At 43.7% G+C, this 12,718-nt stretch overlaps 1 protein-coding gene across 8 annotated transcripts in view; it reads left to right on the top strand.

Annotated features, from left to right (window-relative positions):
• Positions 1–12,718, top strand: part of gabrr2a (gamma-aminobutyric acid type A receptor subunit rho2a) — a 99,505-nt gene that overhangs the window by 74,352 nt on the left and 12,435 nt on the right. For 6 of the 8 annotated variants that reach the window (XM_077549995.1, XM_077550849.1, XM_077551664.1 and 3 more), the window contains 3 exons: positions 6,527–6,667; positions 8,105–8,257; positions 10,755–10,963. In XM_077549995.1, the coding sequence (XP_077406121.1) occupies positions 6,527–6,667; positions 8,105–8,257; positions 10,755–10,963 (503 nt within the window). Of the gene's footprint in view, positions 1–6,526; positions 6,668–8,104; positions 8,258–10,754; positions 10,964–11,533; positions 12,109–12,718 lie in introns of those variants that run through there. The other 2 variants (XM_077555285.1, XM_077554942.1) reach the window with 2 other exon arrangements.

The raw sequence follows: 12,718 nt of genomic DNA, 5'->3' as shown, positions 1-12,718 counted from the left end.
TAATGTCATGATAGGGTGTGCGTGGGAGAGGGTAGACCCAAATGCGGGGCGAAAAAGCAGGGAGACAAGAATGGAGAACTATGTGAGGAACTTCATTAAAAAAAAGTAGAGACAGGTGAGTAGACGAGGACTGGCCGTGACGGGACTGGGCGAGAGGAGACTGGTGGCCGTGACAGGACTGGGCAAGAGGAGAATGGTGGCCAAGACGGGACTGGGCGAGATGAGACTGGTGGCCGTGACAGGACTGGGCGAGAGGAGACTGGTGGCCGTGACGGGACTGGGCGAGAGGAGACTGGTGGCCGTGACGGGACTTGGCGAGAGGAGACTGGTGGCCGTGACGGGACTTGGCGAGAGGAGACTGGTGGCCGTGACGGGACTTGGCGAGAGGAGACTGGTGGCCGTGACGGGACTTGGCGAGAGGAGACTGGTGGCCGTGACGGGACTGGGTGAAAGGAGACTGTTAGCCAACATGGGACTGGGCGAGAGGAGCCTGGTCGCAATGACTAGACTATACAAGAGGAGGCTGGCTTGACTGAACGTGGGCAACTTGGCAGAACGTGGGCTACTTAACTGTGACTAGGACAACTTGACTGAGACGAAGATGACTTAACTGTGACGTGGACAACTGCGTTAGTTGTAGTGAAGAAGACGAAGAAGCCTTGGCAAAGAGGATGAAGAAAATTGGCAGTGAGTACGAAGAAGACTCGGCAGTGAGTACAACTAGACTGAGATGTGGACGACTAGACTGTGATGTGGACGACTAGACTGTGACGTGGACGACTAGACTGTGACGTGGACGACTAGACTGAGATGTGGACGACTAGACTGAGACGTGGACGACTAGACTGAGACATGGACGACTAGACTGAGACGTGGATGACTAGACTGAGACGTGGATGTCTTAACTGAGACGCTAGTGATGACAAAATCAAAACTGTGTTTTGGTATGTACCGGAACACAGACGGAACTTGTGATTCGAATAGCGTTCCCAAATCTGTCTCAGAATCAGGATGTCACGTGATAGTTGCCTTTCGTGTTCTATTACGCCTCCAAACGTCACATTGTTTCACCAAGTGAACGTGATCCCTTTTCTAAAATTAAATAAAATCCGACCATTGCACTATATTAAAATGTCTTGAATCTGAAATAAATCCAACCTTAGTATACTTCGTATGTAAAATTGCCACGGATAATTCATCACCATACATGATGAAATGTCAAGTCGGTAGGTTCAGTGGTAACGCACCCGCACAATGTGCTGAAAATAGTCCGATATGCAGGTAACCCCGGTTCAAATCCCGCTCCAGGCAGCTTGTTTTTGCAGCTCATTCATTCATTTTTCTTCTCTAATACTTTCTGTCAAAACTTAAGATACTCTCTCGCAAAAAAACAAATGTAGCCTACAGATTTTTGATTAAATGTGATACTGGGGCTTTAATTTAAGTCATGTTGAGAGGCAAAATTTAAAACAAACCGAGTATCAGCAACAAAAGGCTCATTTCTACTTCTATAATTATTTTGACGGGGTGAGGGCTATTCAGTTTTTGTTTTCCCATGATATTTCATATTATATTTCTCTCTCTCTTATGGCATTCATTACAATTACAGTATAGGCTGATTGCCAGTTGTGTAAATTAGGTGATGACAGGGAGCAAATAGATAGTTTCCTTACTGGGGAGCTGGTAACACTGCTCTACTGTTTTACAAATGGCCACCAATGTCACTGTGGGGAGATGTTTCGAACATTCCAAAAGATTGATTCCTTTTGTGAATCATGTTTATCAAATTATTTGATCGCTTCAATGTTCCATTTCTGCCATCCCTATGAGACGCAACAAGAAACACAGACTCCCACACGTAACGTCGACATAGACAATGCTCCCACACAGACTGGACAAACACAACAGACTTAGGCCCCGTCCAGACTTCGTTCCTCAAACAAATCTCGTACACACAGAAGTATTTCAAGACTTGCGTGTGTCCTAAAGAAGACGCTGAGGACGTTTAACGGCTGTAATGTATATGCCAAGTCTGGGGTGGCACTCTAGCGCAGCCACAGAGAGTTAATGGAAAGCGTAGAAGAAAAATCAGCGATGAAGGCGAACACTTTTTTTTCTAACTTTATTGCAATCTACAGAACAAACATGGCTTTGCATGTATCAAAACAACATGAAAAAGTCGAACACAGGAGAAGTGACAATGGCGGGTGACTCAAGTACAACACAGCTTGTTGAACGTGGGAATAAAGAAGCAAAATATTTTGCTGCAAAAGCATAAGCAAGCTAAAGCGGCTGCGCAAAACGACTACGACATGGCTATCCACCGGTTTGCGCGCAGTCACTCAAGAATTGGCGCATACGTCATCAATCTGCGACAACTCGTCATCGAGCTGCAACCATTACGTCACCACTGGAGGAGTATCGTGCATATGGTGTCCAGACGGACGCATATGGGGCGCGTTTTGAAATCTTTTCACTCTGGAGCCCGGTTTCAAAAGTGATTGGTTTCAAGCTCCGAAACTGCGCCATCATGTGGACGAACGGCCTGAAGGGTTAGAAAACTTGTGAGGTTACATTGAAACTGGCTTTTGTGTGGATGGGGCCTAAATACACCAACATTAATGAGACACACCTCTGGGGAACACAATAGGCAGAGAGCACTGATTGGTAACACACACACTGGGAAGGGAACAGACACACAGGTGGACGTGATCAGACATAACGAGACAGTGGAAGAACTCAGGAATACATGATAAACCCCAACCCCTACAAAAAGTAGGAAAGGGCCAGGGGCGGCACCAGCAAGGGGCTGCATCGAGGAGCCGGGACGGGGACTTGGGGCTGCGTCGAGGAGCCGGAACGGGGACTTGGGGCTGCGTCGAGGAGTAGGAACGGGGACTTGGGGCTGCGTCGAGGAGCCGGGACGGGGACTTGGGGCTGTGTCGGGCGAGAGACGGGGACTTGGGGCTGCATCGGGCGAGAGACGGGGACTTGGGGCTACATCGGGCAAGAGACGGGGACTTGGGGCTGCATCGGGCGAGAGACAGGGACTTGGGGCTGCATCGGGCGAGAATTCGTGACATCGGGCTGCATCGGGCGAGAGAAGGGGACTTGTGGCTGCATAGGGCGAGAGATGGGGACTTGGGGCTGCATCGGGCAAGAATCCTTGACCTGGGGCTGCATCGGGCGAGAATACGTGACCTGGGGCTGCATCGGGTGAGAATCTGTGACCTGGGCTACATCGGGCGAGAATCTGTGACTTGGGGCTGCATCGGACGAGAAAGACGGGACTGGATGAGAGGAGACTGGCTTGGCTGTAGCTGGCCTGACTGTGGTTGGCAGAACGTGGGCAACTTGGAATAACGTGGGCAACTTGGAAAAACGTGGGCAACTTATTTGTGACTAAGACAACTTGACTGCTTGACTGAGATGAAGATTACTTTAACTGTGACGTTGACATGTTTGTTTCACTGGGTTACCAGTGGTGAAGAAGACAAAGAAGGCTTGGCAAAGAGGACGAAAAAGACTTGGCAGTGAGGACGAGGAAGGCTTGGCAGTGAGGACGAGGAAGGCTTGGCAGTGAGGACTAGTGATGTGCCCAACTGTGCCGAGGCGCCGATGCGTGTGCCGAGTAAACCGGAAAAAAAATCTGCAAAGCGCGCATCGAGGCATGTGTTGGTTACGCGTTGGTTCAGAAGCCTCGGAACGCTTGTGGCCACGCCCGAAGCCTCGGAACGCGCGCTGCTACGTCCAAAGCGTCGCGAGACGGGCTTCCTACGTCATCGCCAACACATAGTTTCGCGGGTGATTCGACATAAAATGGCGCATCGAGACGACAATGAGCTCACAGGTGACACTGACACAACTCGCATCTTCAAACCTCAATTCAATCGGATTCGTTTTGCAATGTCCAGTCCACAACGAAAAAGAAGAGAACATCCCCTGTCTGGGATCATTTTGAGCAGATCTCTCCTAAAAAGGTACAAATTATAATAACCAGTGTGAATATACAGTATATTGTAAATTATTGTGACAACACAGTGTATCCCTCGTTTTAATGTCTTTCTTCTACTTAAAAGGTGAAGTGTAAACTTTGTTCTAAAGAACTTGGGTACCAAGAGATCTTTAGCCCCAATAAAGCACAAGAGGCTGAGAGGAGGCTCACAGCTGAATGTGCGACAGTGATCCGGCACAGGGCATCTTCCTCCTCCTCCTCCTCCAACCCATCATCTTCATCAACACAACCGGACACGTCAGAAGCTTCCCAGCCTGTGGAGCAAGGTAATATTCGATACATTCTTCTTTTTTTTCCCTTTTTCTTCTTCTCTAGAAAAATAAAAAATATTCGATACATTCTAATGGTGTTAATTAAGCAATAGGAAATGAGCGGCAGTGCATTATTGTGGGATAAGGCATTATTTTGCTCCCATCTCTACGATGGGCAGCCAGAACTGCCTGTTGGCTGTTAGTCTGTTTGTTGTGTCTTAGGTGACAAACTGTGGCGGTGATTGGACCAAACAGTCATGCAGAGGAGGACCCAGAGTGAGACCGCAGATGCGACTGTGGAGGTCCACACTTACCTGGGGGAACCCAACATAAGCAGGATGTTAAACCCCCTGGACTACTGGGAGCTGCACAAACATGTTTACCCAAACCGCTACAAACTAGCAATAACCTTTCTCTGTACCCCGGCCTCATCCGTCCGTCCCTTGCGAAAGAATATTTTCAAAAGCAGGAGAAATCCTATATAAAAGAAGAAACCGTTTGAAGCCCAAAACTTTGGAAATGCTAGTTTTCCTAAATAAAAATGAATGAAATGTGTTCCTTGTTTATATGTCAATGTCTAAAAAACAAAAAACAAATAGAGCAATCATTCTTTCAAGTACCACACGCACATTCATTCACATCACAACTCCCTGCCCTTTTGACCCCATCAAATCTATGGTATCATTTTAATCACTCTGTCTGTCATGACATTTATTGTCCACATGATGGCGCAATAGAGCAAATGAAGCCTCATGATGCTTCGGCCCAGGAGCGAAGCATTTGGATGGAAGGCCTCATTGCTTCATGATGCTTCATTTTCCCATCACTAGTGAGGACAACTAGACTGAGACGTGGACGACTAGACTAAGATGTTGATGACTTAACTGAGACAAAGACGACTTAACTGTGACAAGGGCTTAGCTTGACGCGACGAGAAACACAGACTCCCACACGTAATGCCGACATAGACAATGCTTCCACACAGACTGGACAAACAGACTAAATACACCAACACTAATGAGACAAACCTGGGGAACACAATAGGCAGAGGGCACTGATTGGTACCACACACTGGGAAGGGAAGAAACACACAGGTGGACGTGATCAGACATAACGAGACAGGGGAAGAACTCAGGAACACATGACAAATACCAATCACAGACAACCACAACAAACACACCCAAAACAAACCCCAACCCCTACAAAAAGTACGAAAGGGCCCGGGGCGGCAGCGGCCAGGGACTGCATCGAGGAGCCGGGACGGGAACTTGGGGCTGCATCGGGTGAGGGACGGGGACTTTGGGCTGCATCGCGAATGTTCACTGAGAGTTGTGTTGAATAAATGGGGCCAGCAAGTTCTTTTCAAAAGAGTACAAGTTCCTAAGTGGGGGGTTTTTGTCCAAAGAGAAAATAGTTACATTTTTAAACCATGGTAATATTACTGATGTAATGCAGCTGTATCATTAATTCCACATATGTTGTTTCTAACCTTTATTCTCCACACTTTTTTGCCTTATAACAACTCCCACATAATACTTACGATTTACACCATTCAAATTTCTACTTGCTTCAAAAATTCCCACCTCCTGGGGTATATATATCTGATTCTACATTACTTATGGTATTCGCATAATTTAACGTTTAATATCAACTTTTTCCCATTCATTTTCAATGAGACAGACAAGTCCCATTTTCCACGCCCACTTCCATACATGCAACTACTGATCATCATTGCCAGGTGTCTGATACTGTTTGGTGGCACAGTTGGTAAAGTGTAGGAGGTCGTAGGTTCTAATCCCACCTCCGACTGTACATTGCAAATATATCCATGGCCAATATGCTATGTGATATACATGTATACTAACTGACTAGCATATAAGTACTGTAAATGTATTATAATTTCACTGAAATTATTAAATGTATGTTAGCTTTCAGCATCAGATGACACTTTTGAAAATAAATACGCCATTAGCCATGAATTTGAACAAGTCAAGTCAGCTCAGTGCCTGCCACCACGGAGAACATGGGTTCAAACCTCACTTGGACCACATTTTAGTACATTCGATGGTTCGATACCAACTGACTATCATATCAGGAAATGGATTATATTTTCACTGAAATGATTTAAGCACATGCATTCAAATCTTAGCATTCAGCTTTTCAGCATTCCAATGCAATTTCTGCAGAAATTGCACTTTGTCTAGTAGTATTTGTATTTTTTATTAGTGCATCTAATACAATGCTGTCTTATATTTTGCAGATGCATACACAGATGAAGACTTAATGCTTTATTGGAAAAGTGGGGATGAGTCCCTAAGTACTGATGATCGTATTTCGTTATCACAGTTTCTCATCCAGAAATTCCACACTACATCTCGTTTGGCCTTCTACAGCAGCACAGGTAAGTAGTGCGAGAATTTTGTAATCCAACTAAAATTCAAAATTAGTCTTGTTTGCCATAACTCAAATGCAGATTGTAACACATTGTTTCCAACATGACCTGCATGATATATTCTAGCTCAGGGTTCACCAACATTTTTGAAGCTGAGGGCTACTTATGGTACTGATTAATGGAGCTACCAGTTTCACACACGTCTGCAATAACAAATTGGCTCAATTTACCTTTATTAATGTTACTATTATTGATATTTATTATTGTGATTTGAATTAACTCATTCACTCCCAGCCTTTTTCACTGAAGCAACACTCTTCCTTCCCAGCTGTTTTATGGGATTTTGACTGATTTTGCAAGGCCGACAGAATATTGTGTTCTATTGCTATAAAAACATGGAACCTACCAAAAGAAAGATTAGTCTCTTCTTTCATCAGAAATGTTTTTCATACTTGTATCCGTTTCCGTTTTGCAGCAATTAGCATTAGAATATAGCTAAGTTTCATCATTATTCACAAACTCTGATCTCTTATACTCTGTTGCGACCTGATGGCAATTTTTTATAATAGCTAACATTCCTTTAAGCGACCTCTTCAGGTCAGAGGCTGCATCAAAGCCTTCTGTATGCTCGAGCACGAACATCTTTACCAGCTAAAAATCTACAAAGCGCCTCTTGCTGTTAAACATTCAACAAGGAAACGGTAGGTAATTCTGCAAGAACAGAATTAATTGCAGCGTCCATTCGTCCATGTTAGGTTTGTTTGTTTCCGCCCCAGATTCGGCGCTGGCTCCCTGGTTTCGTCACAGCGGCATATCACGCCCCAGACTCAATGTCGCTCTGTGATTGGTTGTTCGGATCGGTGGAAATCAACCGGCTCGGTACAAGATGTATTCTCTGGAGTTTGTGAACTCACAAATATCACGAGAATTAATCTTGCAGAACAACGTTAAGAACCTTTGACCCCGGCTTTGCACTGGGCGCTCTCCACTTGTCTTTAGCTCTGCGTACATCCCAAAAATTTATTTAATTTCATTCAATATGGGCGAATGAAGAGGAACACAAAATGTATGCTTTACAAACTTTTATTTTAAATATTACATACTGATATTACTATAATTACTATTATTGTTTTTTTTTATGAGTTTGATTTTTTGGGGTGGGGTGGGGTGCCCCCCCCCCCAAAAAAAAAAAAGATACTACATTGTTACAATATCACTGGTAGAAAAAAAATTGCTAGGCAAGATGTACTTGCCCTTGTGTATTTTGTAAGGTTTTAGGGGAGAAGTGATAGAATGTGGTTTTCTAAAAAATATGAGATGCAATTGAATAAGCAAAAATGAAACAATTTGAACCACGTACCAACATAGTAGAACTCCTCACTGAGGGATATGTTTCTGTGTTTAATAATACATGACACGTGAGCTGTTGTCATATTGTGTTTTCAGGCTGGTACAATCGCCTCTACATCAACTTCACGCTGAGACGCCACATCTTCTTCTTTCTGCTGCAGACATATTTTCCTGCCACACTAATGGTCATGCTATCCTGGGTGTCCTTTTGGATTGACCGCCGGGCTGTGCCAGCCAGAGTTTCCCTCGGTAAAAATAACATCCTTTAAAGTCTGGCTCATCAATAATTATTAGTTACAATAGTTTGCAAGCCTACTGGTCACTGGTTTGTGGGTAGCTTGCCAAAGGTATGTGTGTGTATAGGCTTTTTAACTTCAATTTAATCTGGGTTTTAATTGGATTTATATGGTGTTTTCTCTTTTGCTGTCCCGCGCTCAAAGCGCTTTAAAATGGATGTATTATTCACACACTCACATATTCACACTCTGGTGGCGGAAAACCACATATGCAACCACAGTTTCCCTGGAGCAAGCTGACAGAGGCGTGGCTGCCAATGTGCTCCTACGGCTCCTCTGACCACCACCAAAGATTCACACCTGCCATGCACCAGTGTGAGCAGTAATGGTGGCAATATGTGTAAAGTGTCTTGCCCAAGGACACAATGACACGTGTTGTAGAGAGCTGGCATCTAACAGCTGACCCATCTCCGCCCTTTTCCAACTGAGGACCATGGTCTCAGATTCGGAAGTGCTGATTTTCATCCCAACTGCTTTGCACTCTGCTGCGAACTGCTCCATTCAGAGTTAGAAATTGCAGCTTTAAGAAGCCAACAGTACTACATCATCTGCAAAAATAAGTTGCAAATCTGAGGCCACCATAACCCTTAAACACCTCGGCTGGGCCTAGAAATTATGTCTAAAAATGTTATGAACAAAATTGGTGACAAAGAGCATCCTTGGTGGAGTTCAACCCTCACTGGGAAACATACAAGATTTTACAGGGTGGCAAAGGGGTACGAAATTGCTTGCCACTAGTGATGGAGAAACCAAAGCTTTCTGAACCACTGAATCAATCTGAAGCAATGGTGTTGAAATGGTTCAGTGGCTCAAACCATTTGACACAATTTAGTGTGGTGACATCTGCTGGATAAAATTGTATTGCATTTACATTAAATAAAAGGGCAAAGCGTCATGAAAAAGTTAGGCACTTTTGTGTCAGTTTTACAAAATGAAAACATGATATGTTTCTGCAACTGGAAACTGTGATGATGGTAGTTAAGTATAAAATGCTTGTGACACTGGACTGGGGATTTGAGTGTTATATTTTTATTGAAAAACAAATTCATTTCTGCAGCATTTGGTCACAGTCGGTTCTGCTTTTTACTGATGACCTATCAAGCTTTGGAAACAATCGTTTTGGCAATTTATATCATAAACAAGTGTATAGTGTGTGAATGAAAGCCTACGATATGTGCAATTGCAAATTAATCAATTGTGTAATCTTATGTAAGAGAAAAATCCTCGTAATGTTTTTTCACTCAGAAATTCTAAGTCAATTTTGAGTAAATTTGACAAGTTTATTTTATTTGTTTTATAAACGTAAGCGATTGCTTAAGTGCTGAGGAACAAACTCATGAGCTTCAGCTTGGTTGACTCTACCACCTCAGCCATGCCACTGATGTTTTGCCAAAGGGCTTGACACTGCAACCAATTTACCTGCAAATCCGGACAACTTTACAGCCTGTGCTGGTAAAAGTTGTATCCGGTCACACGGCGCGAGTACATATTTTATTTAGTGTGATCTGTACAGATCAGGCACCATGTTCGGGTCATACATAGTACATAGTCTTCCAAGTAATATACTGGCGTCAATGCAATTGCCTTGTTACTTGTATTTTGAAATTGACCCGCATAGCATGTGGTGGGCGTCGCGACTCAAGGCGACTACTCGGCTAGCTTGACTTGCCCTCTCTCAACTATTACTCAACGCAAAGCCATCCCCAAATCATATTTAATCGCTAATTAAGGACACTAAGAAACCGTTAGTTAATTAGTCTGTCATTGTATGATGCACAAAAGTCTCCGGGTGTAAGCAACTAGCCACTAACAGAAGCGTAAACATTGACATTGAGTTAACTATTGTACGTTAACAAAGTTGTCCTTTGGGCATCCGTAGCAGGAGATGGCGGCGAAACATGCCAGCCTCTTGTAAGGTGAGGCCCCAGCCATGTAATATAATTAGTCATTACTAGACCTGCAATTGTATTTATTTTTTAATGTACGTTGATGTGATAGAACTTTTTGTTTTTGCATATTATTGAAATCAATAGTGGGTTTTTAAAGTGAATGGATTATTAGTTCATAACTAGTTGGCACTAAAAATTACACACTGCTACGCTACAAGCCTTTAATGTCAACACATAGTAATACACATAACCCAGTTCATTGCAATATACTATGTTATACTGTAGTGATAAAAAATATGTTCCTCCTAATCTTTAATGATTTTGTTTGATTTATTGATTTATTTTATTTCAGGCGCATACCTCATTTTATTTGCGTCAGTCTTGTAAATTAAGTTTACTATTAAAGCAAAACAAAACGTTTTGGATAAAATTTAAATAAAAACAAAATTGAAAACCAGTAAAAGTGTTTATTTTAGTTTTCTTGAACCAGAGTGAATTTTCCTAATTGTGTAAAAGAGTCTAGTTTTTGGTTGTCTTTAATCTTATGTATCTTGTGTCTAGGTATCACCACTGTACTAACCATGTCCACCATAATCACCGGTGTGAATGCATCTATGCCTCGAGTGTCATACATCAAGGCAGTGGACATTTACCTGTGGGTCAGCTTTGTCTTTGTCTTCTTATCTGTGTTGGAGTATGCTGCGGTCAACTATCTGTCCACTGTCCAGGACCGCCGGGAACGAAAAATGAGAGAGCGGGCACGATCCCAGGTAGGTTTGTCTCACCTGGTTGTTTGGCACTATGTGAAAGTGTCCTATCTCAACCAGTGGTGTAGTGGTCCCTGGAAAAGTGGATATATGTCTGAATTTTCAGGGGGTTTTTAAGTCCAGAAAATTGCCCTGTTTTAGAAATGGTGACATGTAAAAGCCTAGATACACCAATCCGACGTCGGGAGTCGGACAGCGTTCCAGCAAATTCGACATATTTAATTGGTGTCGGGGGCATTTGATCACTGTGATTGGCTGTTAGCAAGCGAATAAGTGTACAGGGCAAGAAGAGCAAGTGATAATGTGGATAAACAGTACTCAACTAAACTGTATGGTTTTTCAGGACAGCACGCGTGAATATTAAAGACCCCATAAAGAGGATGTTATCATATTTCAGCATGATTTCGGCAAGAAGATTTGCAAAGTCATTTAAAAAGTCCTTATTGTATTTTGGAAGTCAGTAAATGACAGTGACATTTTGGCCGACTTCAAAGACGGTGGCTTCAAAGCTGTAATCGATGTGGTAAATAGACATTGTTTACATTTAAATGTGTTTTTGTTTTTTTTAAATAGTCGCCGTTCCTCCACCTCGGCCTGACGTCTTCGGAGCGTCCAAGTAAGCACAGCTAGGCGTTAGTAATTCAATCATAGCGGTGGACTTACCAGCGATAGTCCAGGTCTCCACCAGGCAGAGGAAATCCAAGTTGTTGGAAAGGATAAACTCCCTCAAAATAAATGTTTTGTTTGTCAATGACCGCGCATTTAACAGCGTGATCCTTGTGGGAGCAGCAGGGGTGCATGGCCCTTCCGTCCGGAGGTCGGCATCCAAAACGCAGAGGGCAGCACGGCCAAAGCTTTTTGGGTGAACCGACGATCAGTAGCAGCCAGGAGTCGACAGGGTCCAGGATACGCCACAACGGAGTACATCCATGCGTTCAGGAACGATAGGGGGACGAAGCTTGTTCCAGTGCCTGTTTTCGGTTCACCAGCTGGCCGCCGCGTTTACCCCGGTGCCACTGTCAACACCGGTATGAGTTGTTAACGTTTTTATATTCCGCCCCCGTAAAGAGGTTGCTGGTTGCCTTTAGGAAGAATGACTACCACCGTCGATGGTACGGAGGGGAATTACTTCTCGAGCATGCGCTGAAGGTACGTAACAATCGGTGTTGGTGTGGTGTGTATTCACGTCATTTTTCTACGCAACGTGCTGATGACATTTGACCGACGTCTGATTGGTGTATCTAGGCCTTAAGAATAACCCCTGGATTACACCTCATGCGTGTGTGTTGCGGATCTGCTCTGCTTCGTCTTGACTCCGCACATGTCAACTTTATGGACAAAATTCACGGGCTGCACACAGCTGCATTTCGACAACTTCCTACCGTGTCCCGCATGATCGCTCGTGATAATGTGGCATTAAAAACAATGACAAACACACAGGAAGTCTGTGCTCAACAGAGAAGCAGAAAGTGAGGTGGACTTTCTTTGATTGAACTCACTGTCCACTCCCATAGCTTCTGCTATATGACATTCCATGCAGCATCCTTTTTTAGGTTGTTCTTATAAAAAGGATGTCAAGGTGTCATATGTAATTTTAGTGGCTTTCCACCTCCATTATAAATCTCTCCTCGTCCATGTTCGTTGGTGTTTAAACAGTGAATAAGCGTTATGCTTTATAAAGTTTTGCTGACATGATTACGAAATAGGATCTGGCAAATGTTTTATTCTGAATAGTAACCAGAATTTTTATTTTGAAAC

This window comes from Vanacampus margaritifer, chromosome 1 (assembly GCF_051991255.1).
Source record: "Vanacampus margaritifer isolate UIUO_Vmar chromosome 1, RoL_Vmar_1.0, whole genome shotgun sequence".
In the NCBI taxonomy this organism is placed as follows: domain Eukaryota; kingdom Metazoa; phylum Chordata; class Actinopteri; order Syngnathiformes; family Syngnathidae; genus Vanacampus; species Vanacampus margaritifer.
Note: the sequence above shows the minus strand (reverse complement) of the source record. Positions and strands in the feature narration are given on the sequence as shown.